The sequence below is a fragment of the Colius striatus genome, unplaced genomic scaffold, assembly GCF_028858725.1.
Source record: "Colius striatus isolate bColStr4 unplaced genomic scaffold, bColStr4.1.hap1 scaffold_133, whole genome shotgun sequence".
NCBI classification, from domain to species: domain Eukaryota; kingdom Metazoa; phylum Chordata; class Aves; order Coliiformes; family Coliidae; genus Colius; species Colius striatus.
In genome coordinates, this window is record NW_026908424.1 from 978 (window position 1) to 17,579 (window position 16,602).

Consider the following 16,602-nt stretch of genomic DNA (forward strand, 5'->3'; position numbering starts at 1 on the left):
ACCAAGATACAACCAGCCTCACCCTGTCACTGGGACACAACCAGTGACACCAGCACCAAGATACAACCAGCCTCACCCTGTCACTGGGACACAACCAGTGGCACCAGCACCAAGATACAACCAGCCTCACCCTGTCACTGGGACACAACCAGTGACACCAGCACCAAGACACAACCAGCCTCACCCTGTCACTGGGACACACCAGTGACACCAGCACCGGGACACAACTGGCACTGAGGTACAACCAGTGGCACCAGCACCAAGACACAACCAGCCTCACCCTGTCACTGGGACACACCAGTGACACCAGCACCGGGACACAACTGGCACTGAGGTACAACCAGTGGCACCAGCACCAAGATACAACCAGCCTCACCCTGTCACTGGGACACAACCAGTGACACCAGCAGCCGGTGCCACAGGAGGGGAAACGGCGCCAGGATTGATGGAACAGCCGGGATCTGGCACCAAAACCCAGCCAAGATCCCGTGTTTGGCACCAAAAGTGACCCAGGGCGAGGATCCAGCACCAAAACTCACCCAAGAGCCAGGATCTGGCACCAAAAAGTGACCCAGGGGGGAGGATCTGGCACCAAAACCCAGCTGGGAGCTGCTGCTGACCAAACACTTGGGGATCTGGCACCAAAACTGAGCAGGAATCAAGGATCTGGCACCGAAAGGGATCCACCTGGGGGGATCTGGGCCTGCAGCTGCTGAGGGCTGAGGGATCTGGCACCAAAACCCAGCTGGGATCCAGGATCTGGTGCTGCTGGTGATCAAATAACTCAGGATCTGACATCAAACCTGACCGGTGAGTTTGGGATCTGGCACCAAAACCGGCCTGGGATCGGGGATCTGGTGCTGATATTGATCAAAGCCTTGGGATCCAGCATTGAACTGGACTGGGAACCTGGGATCCAGCATCAAATCTGACCAAGCAGCTGGGATCCAGCCCTGAACCTGACCAAGGAACTGGGATCCATTTGCCCAGGGAGCTGGGATCCAGCCCTGAACCTGACCAAGGAATCTGGGATCCATTTGCCCAAGGACCTGGGATCCAGCCCTGAACCTGACCAAGGAATCTGGGATCCATTTGCCCAGGGAGCTGGGGTCCAGCCCTGAACCTGACCAAGGAATCTGGGATCCATTTACCCAAGGAATCTGGGATCCAGCCCTAATCTGACCAAGGAATCTGGGATCTATTTACCCAAGGAATCTGGGATCCACCTGCCCAAGGAATCTGGGATCCACCCCCACCTTGGGGCTTTGAGCATCCGTCAGCGAAGCCGCTCAGGGCCTCGGGGCTCCAGGGCAGGCAGCAGCCTGGGAAGGGCTCAGGGATCCATCAGGGATCCGTTTGGGATCGCTCAGGGATCCCCTGGGGATCTCTCCCTCGGGGCTCAGGCCATGCCACGCGCCTTCCTGGTGAAGAAGCCGAGTGTGGCCACAGCAAAACGCAACTGGAGCGAGTTGCCCGACGAGCAGAGAGCTGAGATCTACGTGCCCAGTACGTGGGGGGGGCAGGAAAATGGGGGGGGGTCCTGGGAATTTGGGGGGGTCCCTGGGAGTTTGGGGGGGCTGGAAAGTGGGGGGACCCCAGGAATTTGGAGGAGATCCAGGGGATCAAGGAGGAGCTGGGAATTGGGGGGGGGTGCAAGTAAATGAGGGGACTCAGGAGTTTTGGGGGGGGGGTCCTGGGAATTTGGGGGGGTCCTGGGAATTTGAGGGGGTCCTGGGATTTTGGGGGGGGCTGGAAAGTGGGGGGACCCCAGGAATTTGGAGGAGATCCAGGGGATCAAGGGGGAGCTGGGAACTGGGAGGGGAGCAGGTAAATGAGGGGACTCAGGAGTTTTGGGGGGGTCCTGGGAATTTGGGGGGTCCTGGGAGTTTGAGGGGGGGCAGGGAATTGAGGGGGGTCCTGGGAATTTGGGGGGAGTCCTGGAAGTTTGGGGGGGCTGAGAATTTGGGGGGACCCCAGGAATTTGGGGGAGATCCAGGGGATCAAGGAGGAGCTGGGAATTGGTGTGGGGGGGGTGCAAGTAAATGAGGGGACTCAGGAGTTTTGGGGGGGGTCCTGGGAATTTGAGGGGGCAGCAATTTGGGGGGACCCCAGGAATTTGGGGGGGATCCTGGGAGTCTGAGGGGGGCAGCAATTTGGGGGGACCCCAGGAATTTGGGGGGGGATCCTGGGAGTTTTGAGGGGGCAGCAATTTGGGGGGACCCCAGGAATCTGGGGGGGGATCCTGGGAGTTTTGGGGTGCAGCAATTTGGGGGGACCCCAGGAATTTGGGGGGGGATCCTGGGAGTTTTGGGGGTGCAGCAATTTGGGGGGATCCTGTGAGTCTGGGGGAGGGGCAACAATTTGGGGGGACCCCAGGAATTTGGGGGGGATCCTGGGAGTCTGAGGGGGGCCAGCAATTTGGGGGGGACACCCAGGAATTTAGGGGGGGGATCCTGGGAGTTTTGGGGGTACAGCAATTTGGGGGGGACCCCAGGAATTTAGGGGGGGGATCCTGGGAGTTTTGGGGGTACAGCAATTTGGGGGGGACCCCAGGAATTTGGGGGGGATCCTGTGAGTCTGGGGGTACAGCAATTTGGGGGGGACCCCAGAAATTTGGGGGTGGGATGACCCAAATGATCGAGGAGGAGCCAAGTATCGGGGGGGGTGTATTTGATTTTGGGGGGGGGGGTCCCTCAGACATCTGGGACACCCCATTTTTACCTCCCCCTCCCTTCCCCAAACCTGCCCCTCCCCCCCTCTTTATTTTGGGGTGCGGGGGGGGGGGGTGATTAACCCTTTAATGACAGGGTGGGGCTGGAGCCACGCGGTGCCACCCAGCACAGCCTCCTGCCCCCCCCCCCCAAAAAAGCCCCTTTTGGGGGGGGGGGAAGGGTTTGGGGGTGCCCAGATATTGGGGTTCCTTTGGGGAGGGGGATGGGGTGATTTTGGGGGGGTTCTAAGTGAGGGGGGAGTGGGGAAAGGGGTGGGGGAGGGGTGGGGGTGTGTCCCCTCCCCCCCAGGGCCCACGCGGGTGACACCCCGTAATTTGGGGGCGTCGCGGCCGGAGCCGTTCGACCGGTCGGGGGAACCCCAAAAAAGGGGGGGGTGGGGTGGGGGAGGGGACCCCCCCCCCTTGTCCTGCCGTGGGGGGGAGGGGTCAGGTTTGGGGGTGCTTGTTGTGGGGGGGGTCAGTTGGGGAGGTCAGATTTGGGGGGGGGTCGGTTGGGGCCAGATTTGGGGGGGGGTCAGGTTTGGGGGGGTCAGTTGGTGGGGTCAGGTTTGGGGGGGTTATTTTGGGGGGGGGTCAGTTGGGGAGGTCAGGTTTGGGGGGGTTGTTTTGGGGGGGTCGGTGGGATCAGGTTTGGGGGGGTATTTTGGGGGGGTCAGTTGGGGAGGTCAGATTTGGGGAGAGGGTCAGTTGGGGCCAGATTTGGGGGGGGGGTCAGGTTTGGGGGTGTCAGTTGGTGGGATCAGGTTTGGGGGGGTTATTTTGGGGTGTCAGTTGGGGAGGTCAGGTTTGGGGGTGTCAGTTGGTGGGATCAGGTTTGGGGGGGTTATTTTGGGGGGGGTCAGTTGGTGGGGTCAGGTTTGGGGGGGTTATTTTGGGGTGTCAGTTGGGGAGGTCAGGTTTGGGGGGTTATTTGGGGGGGGGTCAGTTGGGGAGGTCAGGTTTGGGGGTGTCAGTTGGTGGGATCAGGTTTGGGGGGGTTATTTTGGGGTGTCAGTTGGGGAGGTCAGGTTTGGGGGTGTCAGTTGGTGGGATCAGGTTTGGGGGGGTTATTTTGGGGGGGTCAGTTGGTGGGGTCAGGTTTGGGGGGGTTATTTTGGGGTGTCAGTTGGGGAGGTCAGGTTTGGGGGGTTATTTGGGGGGGGTCAGTTGGGGAGGTCAGGTTTGGGGGGGGTCAGTTGGTGGGATCAGGTTTGGGGGGGTTATTTTGGGGGGTCAGTTGGGGGAGGTCAGGTTTGGGGGAGTCAGATCAGGTTTGGGGGGTTATTTTGGGGTGTCAGTTGGGGAGGTCAGGTTTGGGGGGTTATTTGGGGGGGGTCAGTTGGAGAGTTCAGGTTTGGGGGTGTCAGTTGGTGGGATCAGGTTTGGGGGGGTATTTTGGGGGGTCAGTTGGGGAGGTCAGATTTGGGGGGTTATTTGGGGGGGGTCAGTTGGGGAGGTCAGGTTTTGGGGGGTCAGTTGGTGGGATCAGGTTTGGGGGGGTTATTTTGGGGGGGTCAGTTGGGGAGGTCAGGTTTGGGGGAGTCAGATCAGATTTAGGGGTGTCTATTTTGGGGGGTCAGCTGAGGGGTCAAATTTGGGGGGGTCAGGTTTTGGGGAGGTCAGTTGAGCGGGTCAGATGGGGGCTCATTTGGGGGGAACAGATTTAGGGGGGTCTGTTTTAGGGGGGTCAGATGTGGGGGGTCATTTGGGGGGTCGGGTTTTGGGGGTCAGTTGGGGGAGTCAGATTTGGGGGCATCTATTCAGGGGGTCAGTTGGGGGGGATTTGAGGGGTCTCTTTTGGGGGGGTCAGATTTGGGGGTACTCTTTGGAGGGAGTCAATTGGGGGATCACATTTGGGGGTGCTCATTGTGGGGGGGTCAGATTTGGGGGTGCCCTTTGGGAGAAAACAATTGGGGGGGTACATTTGGGAGTGTCCATTGTGGGGGTCAGATTTGGGGGTGTCCTTTGGGGGGGGATCAATTGGAGGGTCAGATTTGGGGGGTGTCCTTTGGGGGGGTCAATTGTGGGGGTCAGATTTGGGAGTGCCCTTTGGGAGCAAACAATTGGGGGAGTCACATTTGGGGGTGTCCATTGTGGGGGTCAGATTTGGGGGTGTCCTTTGGGGGGGTCAATTGTGGGGGTCCCATTTGGGGGTGTCCTTTGGGGGGGTCCCATTTGGGGGTGCCCTTTGGGAGCAGACAATTGGGGGGTACATTTGGGGGTGTCCATTGTGGGGGGTCAGATTTGGGGGTGTCCTTTGGGGTGATCAATTGGAGGGTCAGATTTGGAGGTGTCCTTTGGGGGTGATCAATTGGAGGATCAGATTTGGGGGTGTCCTTTGGGGGGGTCAATTGTGGGGGTCAGATTTGGGGGTGCCCTTTGGGGGGGTCCCATTTGGGGGTGCCCTTTGGGAGCAAACAATTGGGGGGTACATTTGGGGGTGTCCATTGTGGGGGTCAGATTTGGGGGGAGTGTCCTTTGGGGGGGTCAATTGTGGGGGTCCCATTTGGGGGTGTCCTTTGGGGGGGGGTCCCATTTGGGGGTGCCCTTTGAGAGGAAACAATTGGGGGGGCACATTTGGGGATGCTGTTTGGGGGAAGTCAATGGGGGGGGGACACATTTGGGGGTGCCCTTTGAGGGGGGGGGCAACTGGGGGGGCATTTAGGGGTCTCCATTCTGGGGGGGTCACATTTTGGGGGGGGGGTAACATTTGGGAGTGCCCAATGGGGAATTGGGGGGGGGGGGGGTGTTCTCATCTAAAGAGGGGGGAGTATTTAGGGGGTGCAGCCCCCCTCCATCCCAACCAGTGCCCCCCCCTGCCCCCCCAGTTTGCCTGGGGGGGTGCCCCCTGCGCAGGGACCCCGAGCCAGCCGTGGGGGACGGCCCCAGCGTCCCCCGTCTCCCCCCTCGACATGACGTTGCCCCCCCCGACCCCCCGACCCCCCCACGGCCCCTTCCTGCACCCCAAGGGCAAGGTAAGGGGGGGAGGTCCCCCCAAATTAAGTGTGGGGGGGCTGTGTGAGCTCCTTGGGGTGTCCCCAGCATCTTGGGGGGGAGGGGTCCCCAACATCAGGAGGTTCCCAAAGTGGGAGGGTCCCAATGGCTGAGGGGTCTCAGAACTAGAGGGAGGGGTCCCCCAAAACTGAGGGAGGGGTCCCCATGATTGGGAGGGGTCCCCATGGCTGCTGGGGGTTGCCCTGACTTGGGGAGGGGGTCCCCAAGATGGGAGGGGGAGGAGGAACCTGATGCTGAGGGTCCTCTAAGCTATGGGAGGGGGGTCCCCAAAACTGAGGGGGTGTCTCCATGACTTGAGGGGGGGGGTCCCCAATATTGAGGGGGTGTCTCCATGACTGAAGGGGGTCCCGATGTTGGGGGGGGGGTCCCCAAAACTGGGGAGGGAGTGTCTCCATGACTGAAGGGCGGTCCCAATGTTGGGGGGGAGGGGTTGTCCCCATGACTAGGGGGGGTCCCCAAAACTGGGGGGGTATCTCCATGACTGGGGGGAGTGTCCCCAATGGGGGGGGGATTTCTGCTGCTGGGGGTTCCCCTGACACTGGGGGGAGTCCCTGATGTGGGAGTCCTGGGGAGAGAGGAGGGGGTGTCCTATAATCGGGGGGGGGGGTCCCCCAAGTTTCCCCTCCCCCAAATAACTTGGGGTGCGAGGGTGACATCCCCACTTTAACCCCTTCCTCCCCATTCCTTCCCAGCTCCCGCCCAGTACTATGGGTCCCCCCATTCCCCCGGGGCTTCCCCTGAGTGGGGGGGGTCCCAGGGGGGGGTCCCCATTAGCGGGGGGGTCCCGGGGGGGCCGGAGCTTTTCTCCTGCCCCGTCTGTCAGAAGAGTGTTTCGGGTTCCAGCGGATGCTGAACCGGCACCTGAAGTGTCACAGCGAGGTGAAGAGGCACCTTTGTCCCTACTGTGGGAAGGGCTTCAACGACACCTTCGACCTCAAGAGACACGTCAGGACACACACGGGTGGGGACACGGCCCGGGAGGAGGAGGGAGGAGGAGGAGGAAGGGGGAGGAGGAAGGGGAGGAGGAGGAAGGGGATGGGGGTGGAGCTGATGGGGATGGGAACGAGGGTGGGAATGTTGGATGAAGATGGGGATGGAGATGAGATGAGGATGATGATGAGGATGGGGATGAGAATGTGGATGAGATGAAGACGGGGATGGGGTGGGACACAGTCTGGGAGGAAGAGGAGGAGGAAGAGGAGGAGGAGGAAGGGGAGGAGGAAGGGAGAGGAGGAGGAAAAAGGGGAGGAGGAGGAAGGGGATGGGGGTGGAGCTGATGGGGATGGGAACGAGGATGGGAATGTTGGGATGAAGATGGGATGGAGATGAGATGAGATGAGATGAGGATGATGATGAGGGATGGGGATGAGAATGTGGATGAGATGAAGATGGGGATGGGGTGGGACACAGTCTGGGAGGAAGAAGAGGAGGAAGAGGAGGGAGGAGGAAGGGGGAGGGGGGAGGAGGGTGGAGCTGATGGGGATGAAGATGGGGATGGGATGAGGATGAGGATGGGGATGGAGCTGATGGGAGAAGATGAGGATGAGAATGAGGATAAAGATGGGGATGAAGATAATGGGATGAAGATGAGGAGGAAGACAAAATGGGACGAAGATGAAGATGATGATAGGGATGGGAAGGAAGATGAAGATGAAGCTGAGAATGGGGATGATGATGGGGATGGGATGAAGCTGAGGATGATGATAAGGATGGGATGAAGACGAGGATGGAGCTGAGACAAGGTGAAGCTGAGGATGGGGATAATGATAGGGATGGGATGAAGATGAGGATGATGATAGGGATGGGATGAAGATGAGGATGGGGATGATGATGGGGATGGGATGAAGATGAGGATGAAGCTGAAGCTGAGGATAGGGATAATGGTAGGATGGGATGAAGATGAGGATGATGATGGGGATGGGATGAAGATGAGGATGGAGCTGAGACAAGGTGAAGCTGAGGATGGGGATAATGATAGGGATGGGATGAAGATGAGGATGATGATAGGGATGGGATGAAGCTGAGGATGATGATAGGAATGGGATGAAGATGAGGATGGAGTTGAGATGAAGCTGAGGATGGGGATGATGATAGGGATGGGATGAAGCTGAGGATGATGATGGGGATGGGATGAAGATGAGGATGGAGCTGAGATGAAGCTGAGGATGGGGACGATGATAGGGATGAGATGAAGCTGAGGATGATGATGGGGATGGGATGAAGCTGAGGATGATGATAGGGATGAGATGAAGCTGAGGATGATGATGGGGGATGGGATGAAGCTGAGGATGATGATGGGGATGGGATGAAGCTGAGATGAAGCTGAGACAAGGTGAAGCTGAGGATGGGGATGGGACAAAGCCGAGGGGGTGACAGGGCTGAGCCCAAAGGAGCAGCCGGTGATGTGATGACGAGGAGGAGAAGGACGGGATGAAGGCAGCCGCCTCTCTGACCCCTCCCCCTCCCCCTCCCGCAGGTGTCCGCCCCTACAAGTGCAGCCTGTGCGAAAAAGCCTTCACGCAGCGCTGCTCCCTCGAGTCGCACCTCAAGAAGATCCACGGCGTTGGCGCAGCGCTACGCTTACAAGGAGCGCCGGGCCAAGCTCTACGTGTGCGAGGAGTGCGGGGGCACGGCCGAGAGCCAGGACGCTCACCTGGCCCATCTGCGCCAGCGCCACCCGCACAGCCCGCTGCTGGCCAAGCTGGCGCGGAAAGCTGCCGCTGCTTGCTGCTGCCGCCGTGCCCGGGCTGCCCGGCCCCGCCCCCCGCATGGCCACGCCCCCCTGAGGCCACGCCCCCGCCGGGACAGGAGCCAATGAGATCGCGTCCCGGCCTGACAAGCCCCGCCCCCCGTATGGCCACGCCCCCCCTGAGGCCACGCCCACGTCGGGACACGCTCCAATGAGAACGCGTCCCTACCTGCCCGCCCCCCCCCCCGCATGGCCACGCCCCCCCTGAGGCCACGCCCCCGTGAGATCACGCTCCAATGAGATCGCGTCCCGGACCTGCCCAGCCCCGCCCCTCTCATGGCCACGCCCCCGCCGGAACACGCTCCAATGAGATCACGTCCTGGCCTGACAAGCCATGGCCACGCCCCATTTGAGGCCACGCCCCATTGAGACCACGCCCCCACGACCACGCCCAATGGGAAACGTCCCATTGAGGCCACGCCCCCTTGAGATCACGCACCAATGAGATCATGTCCCGGCCTGCCAGCCCCACCCCCCCCCCGCATGGCCACGCCCCCGTGAGGCCACGCCCCCGCCGGGACACGAGCCAATGGGATCGCGTCCCGGCCTGCCCAGCCCCACCCCCCCCGCATGGCCACGCCCCCGTGAGGCCACGCCCCCTTGAGATCACGCTCCAATGAGATCGTGTCCTGCCCCGAGAAGCCCCGCCCCCATGGCCACGCCCATTCAGACCGTGCCCCTGTGGCCACGCCCCCTCGTGGCCACGCTCCATTGAGATCACGCCCCGGTCTAACAAGCCCCGTCCCCCCGCATGGACACGCCCCCTTCCAGAGGCCACGCCCACTGCGATAAGCCCGCCCCGCCAGGCCACGCCCACAACATCCACTCGGCTGAGACCAACCCCAGGGGAACGGGGGGGGGGGGGGGGGGGGGCTGTGGTTGGGGGGCGCGCTGGCGGGCCACGCCCACTTTAATGGGGGGGGGGGGGTCGGTTTGGGGGGGGGGGCGTGTCCTCCATAAAGCTCGTTGTTCACCTACAGGCGCCTGTGGCTGCACGTGGAGCTGCCCCCCCAAAGTCCCCCCTCCATGCCCTATAGGGTCTCTCCCTATAGACGCCCCCAAACGTCTATAGACCCCCCACAGCCCCCCAATCCCCTATAGACCCCCCATCTGCCCCCATGGCCCCCCCAATCCCCTATAGACCCCCATCTGCCCCCACAGCCCCCCCAATCCCCTATAGACCCCCATCTGCCCCCATAGCCCCCCCAATCCCCTATAGACCCCCCCACAGCCCCCCCAATCCCCTATAGACCCCCATCTGCCCCCATAGCCCCCCAATCCCCTATAGACCCCCATTTGCCCTGAAAGTCCCCCCCATAGCCCCCCAATCCCTCATAGCCCCCCATCTCCCCCTCTAGCTCCCCCAATCCCCTATAGGCCCCCCAATAGCCTCATAGACCCCCAATAGCGCCCCCAATCTCCTATAGCCCCCCCAATCCCCCATAGATCCCCATTTGCACCCCGAATCTCCCATAGCCCCCCAAATCCCCCCCAATCCCCCATAGCCCTCATCTACCCCTATAGCCCCCCATCTCCCCCTAGAGCCCCCCCAATCCCCTATAACCCCCTCCTAGCCCCCCCATAGGCCCCCATCTCCCCCTATAGCCCCCCATCTCCCCCTAGAGCCCCCCATCTCCCCCCAGAGCCCCCCCAATCCCCTATAACCCCCCTCCTACCCCCCCATAGCCCCCCATCTCCCCCTATAGCCCCCCATCTCCCCTTAGGGCCCCCCAATCCCCTATAACCCCCTCCTAGCCCCTCATAGCCCCCCATCTCCCCTAGAGCCCCCCATCTCCCCCCATCTCCCCCTAGAGCCCCCCATCTCCCCCTAGAGCCCCCCAATCCCCTATAACCCCCTCCTACCCCCCATAGCCCCCCATCTCCCCCTAGAGCCCCCCCCCCAAAAAGCCGGGGTGCTGCCGTTAGTCCAGTTTTATTGCCCGGGCCCCTCCCCCCGGGCAGGGGGGCGGGGCTTCACATCGCCCCTCCCCCTCTGATCCCATTTTTTGGGGGGGGGGGGGATCGCGATGGGACGAGGTGACCCCTCCCCCACCCCTCCCCCCCCCCCCCCAAATCGTCCAGTCTCGATCCTTTTGGTCACAGGCTCCGCCCCCTCCCCCCCCAAAATCCGCGCGAGGAGGGGGGAGGGGCGTTTGGCAGCAATGGGGGGGGGGGGGAGATGAAGGGGGGACGGAGGGGGGAGGGGCAGCGCCATGTGCCCCCCCTCCCCCTCCCCCAAAACCCCTCCCCCAAACTCCCCTAAGGCAGCGCGGCACGGAAAGGGTTAAAGGGGGCGGGGCCAGAGGGGGCGGGGCTTAAGTGGCGGGAAATCCCCCCCCCAAGGCGTTGTGTCCCCGCCCCCAATTAAGAGCTGAGCCCCAATTAAGAGCCTCTTAATTAAGAGCTGTTCCCCCTCCCCAATGGGGACTCTCTTAATGAAGAGGCGTCCTTTTAATTAAGGGCTGGCTCCTAATTAGGCTGCTCCCCTTAATTAAGAGGGCGACCCCGCCCCTCCATGAAGGGGGTTAAACCCCTAATTAAAGACTGAAGCGTCCCTAATTAAGGGCCACTCCTCTAATTAAGGGTGGTCACGCTAATTAAAGGCTGACTCTCTTAATTAAGGGCTGACACCCTCCCCCCCCAGTTAAGTACCGACGCTTCTAATTAAGGACTGATCCCTCTAATTAAGGGCTGCCCCCCTATTAGTACCGACTCTGCTAATTAAGGACCCCTCCCCTAATTAAGGGTTGAACCCCTAAGTAAGCATTGAACCCCTCTAATTAAGGGCCATCTCTAATTAAGGGCTGTCTCCCCTAATTAAGGGTCATCTCTAATTAACAACTGATCTCCCTATTTAAGGACTGACCCCCCTAATTAAGGGCCATGTCTAATTAAGGATTGACCCCTCTAATTAAGGACTAACTCCCTTAATTAAGAGTGACCCCCCCCCCCAATTAAGGGCCATCTCTAATAAACAACCAACCCCTCTAATTAAGGACTGTCTCCCCTCAAATAAGACCACCTCTAATTAGGGATTGACCCCCTAATTAAGGACTGTCCCCCTCTAATTAAGGGCCATGTCTAATTAACAATTGAGCCCCTAATTAAGGGCTATGCCTAATTAAGGATTAACCCTCTAATTAAGGACTGACCCCCTTAATTAAGGGTCATGTCTAATTAAGGATTAACCCTCTAATTAAGGACTGACCCTCTTAATTAAGGGTCATGTCTAATTAAGGATTGACCCTCTAATTAAGGACTGACCCCCTTAATTAAGGGTCATGTCTAATTAAGGACTGACCCCCTAATCAAGGGTTGATCCCCTTAATTAAGGGTCATGTCTAATTAAGGATTGACTCTCTAATTAAGGACTGACCCCCTTAATTAAGGGTCATGTCTAATTAAGGATTGACTCTCTAATTAAGGACTGACCCCCCTTAATTAAGGGTCATGTCTAATTAAGGATTGACTCTCTAATTAAGGACTGATGCCACTCTAATTAAGGGTCATGTCTAATTAAGGACTGACCTCCTAATTAAGGACTGACTCCCTTAATTAAGAGCCACCTCTAATTAATGACTGACCCCTCTAATTAAGGACTGTCCCCCCCTTCAATTAAGGGCCATCTCTAATTAACAACCGACTCCTTAAGGCCCATCCCCTGCTCTAATTAAGAGTCATCTCTAATTGCCTACCCCCTTAATTAAGGCTCCAACGCCTAATTAAGCGCCTCCCCCGCTTCCCCTTTCCCGCCACACGGGGGCGCCGCCCCCCCCGCTCTTAAAGGGGCCGCGTCCCATTTTGGCTCGTTCCGGGGGGGGTGTTTTTGGGGGTGTTTTTGGGGGGGTTTGGGGGGTGTTTGGTGTCGGGGGGTTCAGGGGGCTTCTCCTTTCCCCCCCTCCTCGATCTCGGCGATGAGATCGTCCCCCTGGAGGCTGAGGCCGGGCCGCACGTGCAGGCGGGTGACGACCCCCCCGAGCGGCGCCGTCACCACCGTCTCCATCTTCATGGCGCTGAGCACACACAGGGGGTCGCCCTTGGCCACGGCCGCGCCCTCCCGGACCCGCAGCTCCACGACCTCCCCCGGCATCGGGGCCCCCACCTGCCCCTTCGCCCCCTTGGCGGCTTTGGGGTGCACGTGCAGCTCCTGCGGGGGGGAAAGGGGGTGAGGGGAGGTGTGAAACAGCCTGGGGAGCCCCAAAATAGCCTGGGGAGCCCCAAAACCTTCCCCTTGTGACCCCCAAAACCTCACTGTGAGCCCCAAAATATCCTGGTGAGCCCCAAAACCTCACTGTGAACCCCAAAACCTCATTGTGAACCCCAAAACCTCATTGTGAACCCCAAAACCTTCCCCTTGTGACCCCCAAAATATCCTGGTGAGCCCCAAAACATCCTGGAGAGCCCCAAAACCTCACTGTGAACCCCAAAATATCCTGGTGAGCCCCAAAATATCCTGGAGAGCCCCAAAACATCCTGGAGAGCCCCAAAACCTCACTGTGAACCCCAAAATATCCTGGTGAGCCCCAAAACATCCTGGAGAGCCCCAAAACATCCTGGTGAGCCCCAAAATCTCACTGTGAACCCCAAAATATCCTGGTGAGCCCCAAAATATCCTGGAGAGCCCCAAAACATCCTGGAGAGCCCCAAAACCTCACTGTGAACCCCAAAATATCCTGGTGAGCCCCAAAACATCCTGGAGAGCCCCAAAACATCCTGGTGAGCCCCAAAACCTCACTGTGAACCCCAAAATATCCTGGTGAGCCCCAAAACACCCTGGTGAGCCCCAAAACCTCACTGTGAGCCCCAAAACCTCACTGTGAGCCCCAAAACATCCTGGTGAGCCCCAAAACCTCACTGTGAACCCCAAAATATCCTGGAGAGCCCCAAAACTCCTGGTGAGCCCCAAAACCTCACTGTGAGCCCCCAAAACTCCTGGTGAGCACCAAAACCTTCCCCTTGTGAACCCCAAAATATCCTGGAGAGCCCCAAAACCTCACTGTGAGCCCCCAAATATCCTGGTGAGCCCCAAAACCTTCCCCTTGTGACCCCCAAAAACTCCTAGTGAGCACCAAAACATCCTGGTGAGCCCCAAAATATCCTGGTGAGCCCCTTTAGGACCCCATCAAACCCCCCAAAACTCCCCTCAGACCCTTCTCAGCCCCCCCAAACCCCTTTAATCCCCCCCAAATCCCTTCAAACCCCTCAAAACCCCTCTAAGCCCTCCCCAAACCCCTTTAGGATCCCCCCCAAACCCCTTTAAGGCCCCCCTAAATCCCTTCAAACTCCTCAAAACCCCTCTAAGCTCTCCCCAAACCCCTTTAGGACCCCCCAAATCTCTTCAAGCCCCCCCCAACCCCTTTAGGACCCCCCAAAACTCCCCTCAGACCCTTCTCAGCCCCCCCAAACCCCTTTAAGCCCTCCCTAAATCCCTTCAAACCCCTCTAAGCCCTCCCCAAACCCCTCCCAGCCCCCCCAAACCCCTTTAGGACCCCCCAAACCACTTTAGGATCCCCCAAACCCCTTTAAGACCCCCCAAAACTCCCCTCAGACCCTTCTCAGCCCCCCAAACCCCTCTAAGCCCTCCCCAAACTCCTCTAAGCCCTCCCCAAACCCCTCCCAGCCCCCCCAAACCCCTTTAGGACCCCCCCAAACCCCTTCAGGATCCCCCAAACCCCTTTAGGACCCCCCCAAACCCCTTTAGGATCCCCCAAACCCCTTTAGGACCCCCCCAAATCCCTTTATGATCCCCCAAACCCCTTTAGGACCCCCCCCCCAAACCCCTCCCAGCCCCCCCAAACCCCTTTAGGATCCCCCAAACCCCTTTAGGACCCCCCCAAACCCCTTTAGGACCCCCCAACCCCCTTCCCCCAGCCCCCCACCTTCATGGCCTGGGTGTCCCTGACGAGGATGGAGCGCAGCTGCCCGTTGAGCTCGAAGAACACCTCCCTCTGCCCCTGGGCATTGAGGTCTCCCAGTGCCAGGGCCTTGATGTGCAGGGTCTTGCCCTTCTCCAGCTCCACCTGCAGGTGCCAAGGCCGTGGGTGTGCAAAGGGGGGCGCCACGTGCACGGGGGGGTGGGGGCACGTGCACAAGGGGTGTTTGGGGGGGGGACGTGCAAAAGCCAGGGGACACCCGTGTGTGCAGGGAGGGGAGGTGGGGATGGGGTGAGAGGGGGTTTGGGTGAGGGGGAGAGGGGGGAAGGGGGTGGAAATGGTCCAGGGAGGGGGTGCAAAGGGGCTGAGGGGGGTGCAAGAGGCCAAATGGGGGTGCAAAGGGGCTGAGGGGGGTGTAAGGGGGTGCAAAGGGGCTGAGGGGGGTGCAAGAGGCCAAATGAGTGTGTAAATGGGGGTGCAAAGGGGCTGAGGGGGGTGAAAAGGGGGTGCAAAAGGGCTCAGAGGGTGCAAAGGGGGTGCAAAGAGGCTGAGGGGGGTGTAAGGGGCTCAGTGAGTGTGCAAAGGGGGGTGCAGAGGGGCTCAGGGGGTGCAAAGTGGGGTGCAAAGGGGCTCAGGGGGGTGTAAGAGGGTTGCAGAGGGGCTCAGGGGGGCTCAGGGGGTGCAAAGGGGGTGCAAAGGGCCCCAGGGCTGTGCCAGAGCCCCTGCATGTGCCAGAGTTGTGGCAATGCACAGGGGTGCAGGATGGGATCCCCAGTAACCCCCCCAGAGCCTCCCAGTAACCCCCAGTGCCTCCCCAGTGCCTCCCAGTACCCTCCCAGCCCCTCCCAGTGCCCCCCAGCTCCCTCCCACTGCCCCCATCCCCTCCCAGTCCCCCCTAAGCCCCTCCCAGTGCCCCCCATCCCCTCCCAGTCCCCCCAACCCACTCCCAGCCCCTCCCAGTGTGCCCCAGCCCCCTCCCAGCACCCCTCATCCCCTCCCAGTCCCCCCTAAACCCCTCCCAGTCCCTCCCAGCCCCCTCCCAGCACCCCCCAGCCCCTCCCAGTCCCCCCAAACCCCTCCCAGTCCCTCCCAGCCCCCTCCCAGCACCCCACATCCCCTCCCAGTCCCCCCTAAGCCCCTCCCAGTGCCCCCCATCCCCTCCCAGTCCCCCCAACCCACTCCCAGCCCCTCCCAGTGTGCCCCAGCCCCCTCCCAGCACCCCTCATCCCCTCCCAGTCCCCCCTAAACCCCTCCCAGTCCCTCCCAGCCCCCTCCCAGCACCCCCCAGCCCCTCCCAGTCCCCCCAAACCCCTCCCAGTCCCTCCCAGCCCCCTCCCAGCACCCCCCATCCCCTTCCAGTCCCCCCTAAACCCCTCCGAGTCCCTCCCAGCCCCTCCCAGCACCCCACATCCCCTCCCAGTCCCCCCTAACCCCCTCCCAGTGCTCCCCAGCCCCCCTCCCAGCCCCTCCCAGTGCTCCCCAGCTCCTCCCAGTCCCTCCCAGTGCCCCTCAGCCCCCCTCCCAGCCCCACCCAGTGCTCCCCAGCTCCTCCCAGTCCCTCCCAGTGCCCCTCAGTCCCCCTCCCAGCCCCTCCCAGCTCCTCCCAGTCCCTCCCAGCCCCCTCACCTCGAACTCCTCGGCGATGGTGGGTCCCTCGAGGAAGAGGCGGGTGCCCAGACAGGCCACGGGCCCGAAGGTGTCGCTGAAGGAGCGAAAGTCGTCGTAGACTTTGGGGTAGAGGGCGGCCGAGAGCAAATCCTCGGGGCTGGGGGGGGCCCCGTGGCGCTGCCCCAGCTCCTGCCCCAGAGCCTCGAAGTCCAGCGGCGGCAGCGACGCGCCCGGGCGCCCCTCGACACGCGGCAGCTCCTTCAGCACCTTGGACAGGGCGAGAGCGGGGCTGGGCCTCATCCTGCCCTGAGCTGATGGGGCAGACCAGTGTGTCCCAGTACATCCCAGTGCAGACCAGTGTGTCCCAGTACATCCCAGTGCAGACCAGGGAGTGCCAGTGCTGACCAGTACGTCCCAGTGAGTCCCAGTGCTGACCAGTGCAGCCCATGAGTCCCAGTGCTGACCAGTGTGTCCCAGTGCTGACCAGTGTGTCCCAGCGTGTCCCAGTACATCCCAGTGCAGACCAGTGTGTCCCAGTGCAGACCAGTGTGTCCCAGTGCTGACCAGTGCAGCCCATGAGTCCCAGTGTAGACCAGGGAGTCCCAGTGCAGACCAGTGTGTCCCAGTGCAGACCAGAGAGTGCCAGT

At 60.8% G+C, this 16,602-nt stretch overlaps 2 protein-coding genes across 2 annotated transcripts in view; one reads left to right on the forward strand and one right to left on the reverse strand.

The window, feature by feature from the left end:
- The first annotated feature begins 1,316 nt into the window (after positions 1–1,316).
- On the forward strand, positions 1,317–8,543 carry LOC104561735 (putative transcription factor Ovo-like 1). Its single transcript, XM_062019723.1, is given in 8 exon segments — positions 1,317–1,506; positions 5,539–5,591; positions 5,593–5,685; positions 6,418–6,480; positions 6,483–6,554; positions 6,557–6,686; positions 8,202–8,290; positions 8,292–8,543. Coding segments are annotated over 8 exon segments (852 nt in total). The 5' UTR covers positions 1,317–1,406.
- Positions 8,544–10,556: 2,013 nt separating this feature from the next.
- The window catches only part of PC (pyruvate carboxylase), a gene marked incomplete at its 5' end in the record, with an annotated part of 29,870 nt that continues 23,824 nt past the window's right edge, over positions 10,557–16,602 (reverse strand). The window contains 3 exon segments of the mRNA XM_062019724.1: positions 10,557–12,621; positions 14,354–14,494; positions 15,974–16,222. Of these exon segments, the coding sequence (XP_061875708.1) occupies positions 12,349–12,621; positions 14,354–14,494; positions 15,974–16,222 (663 nt within the window).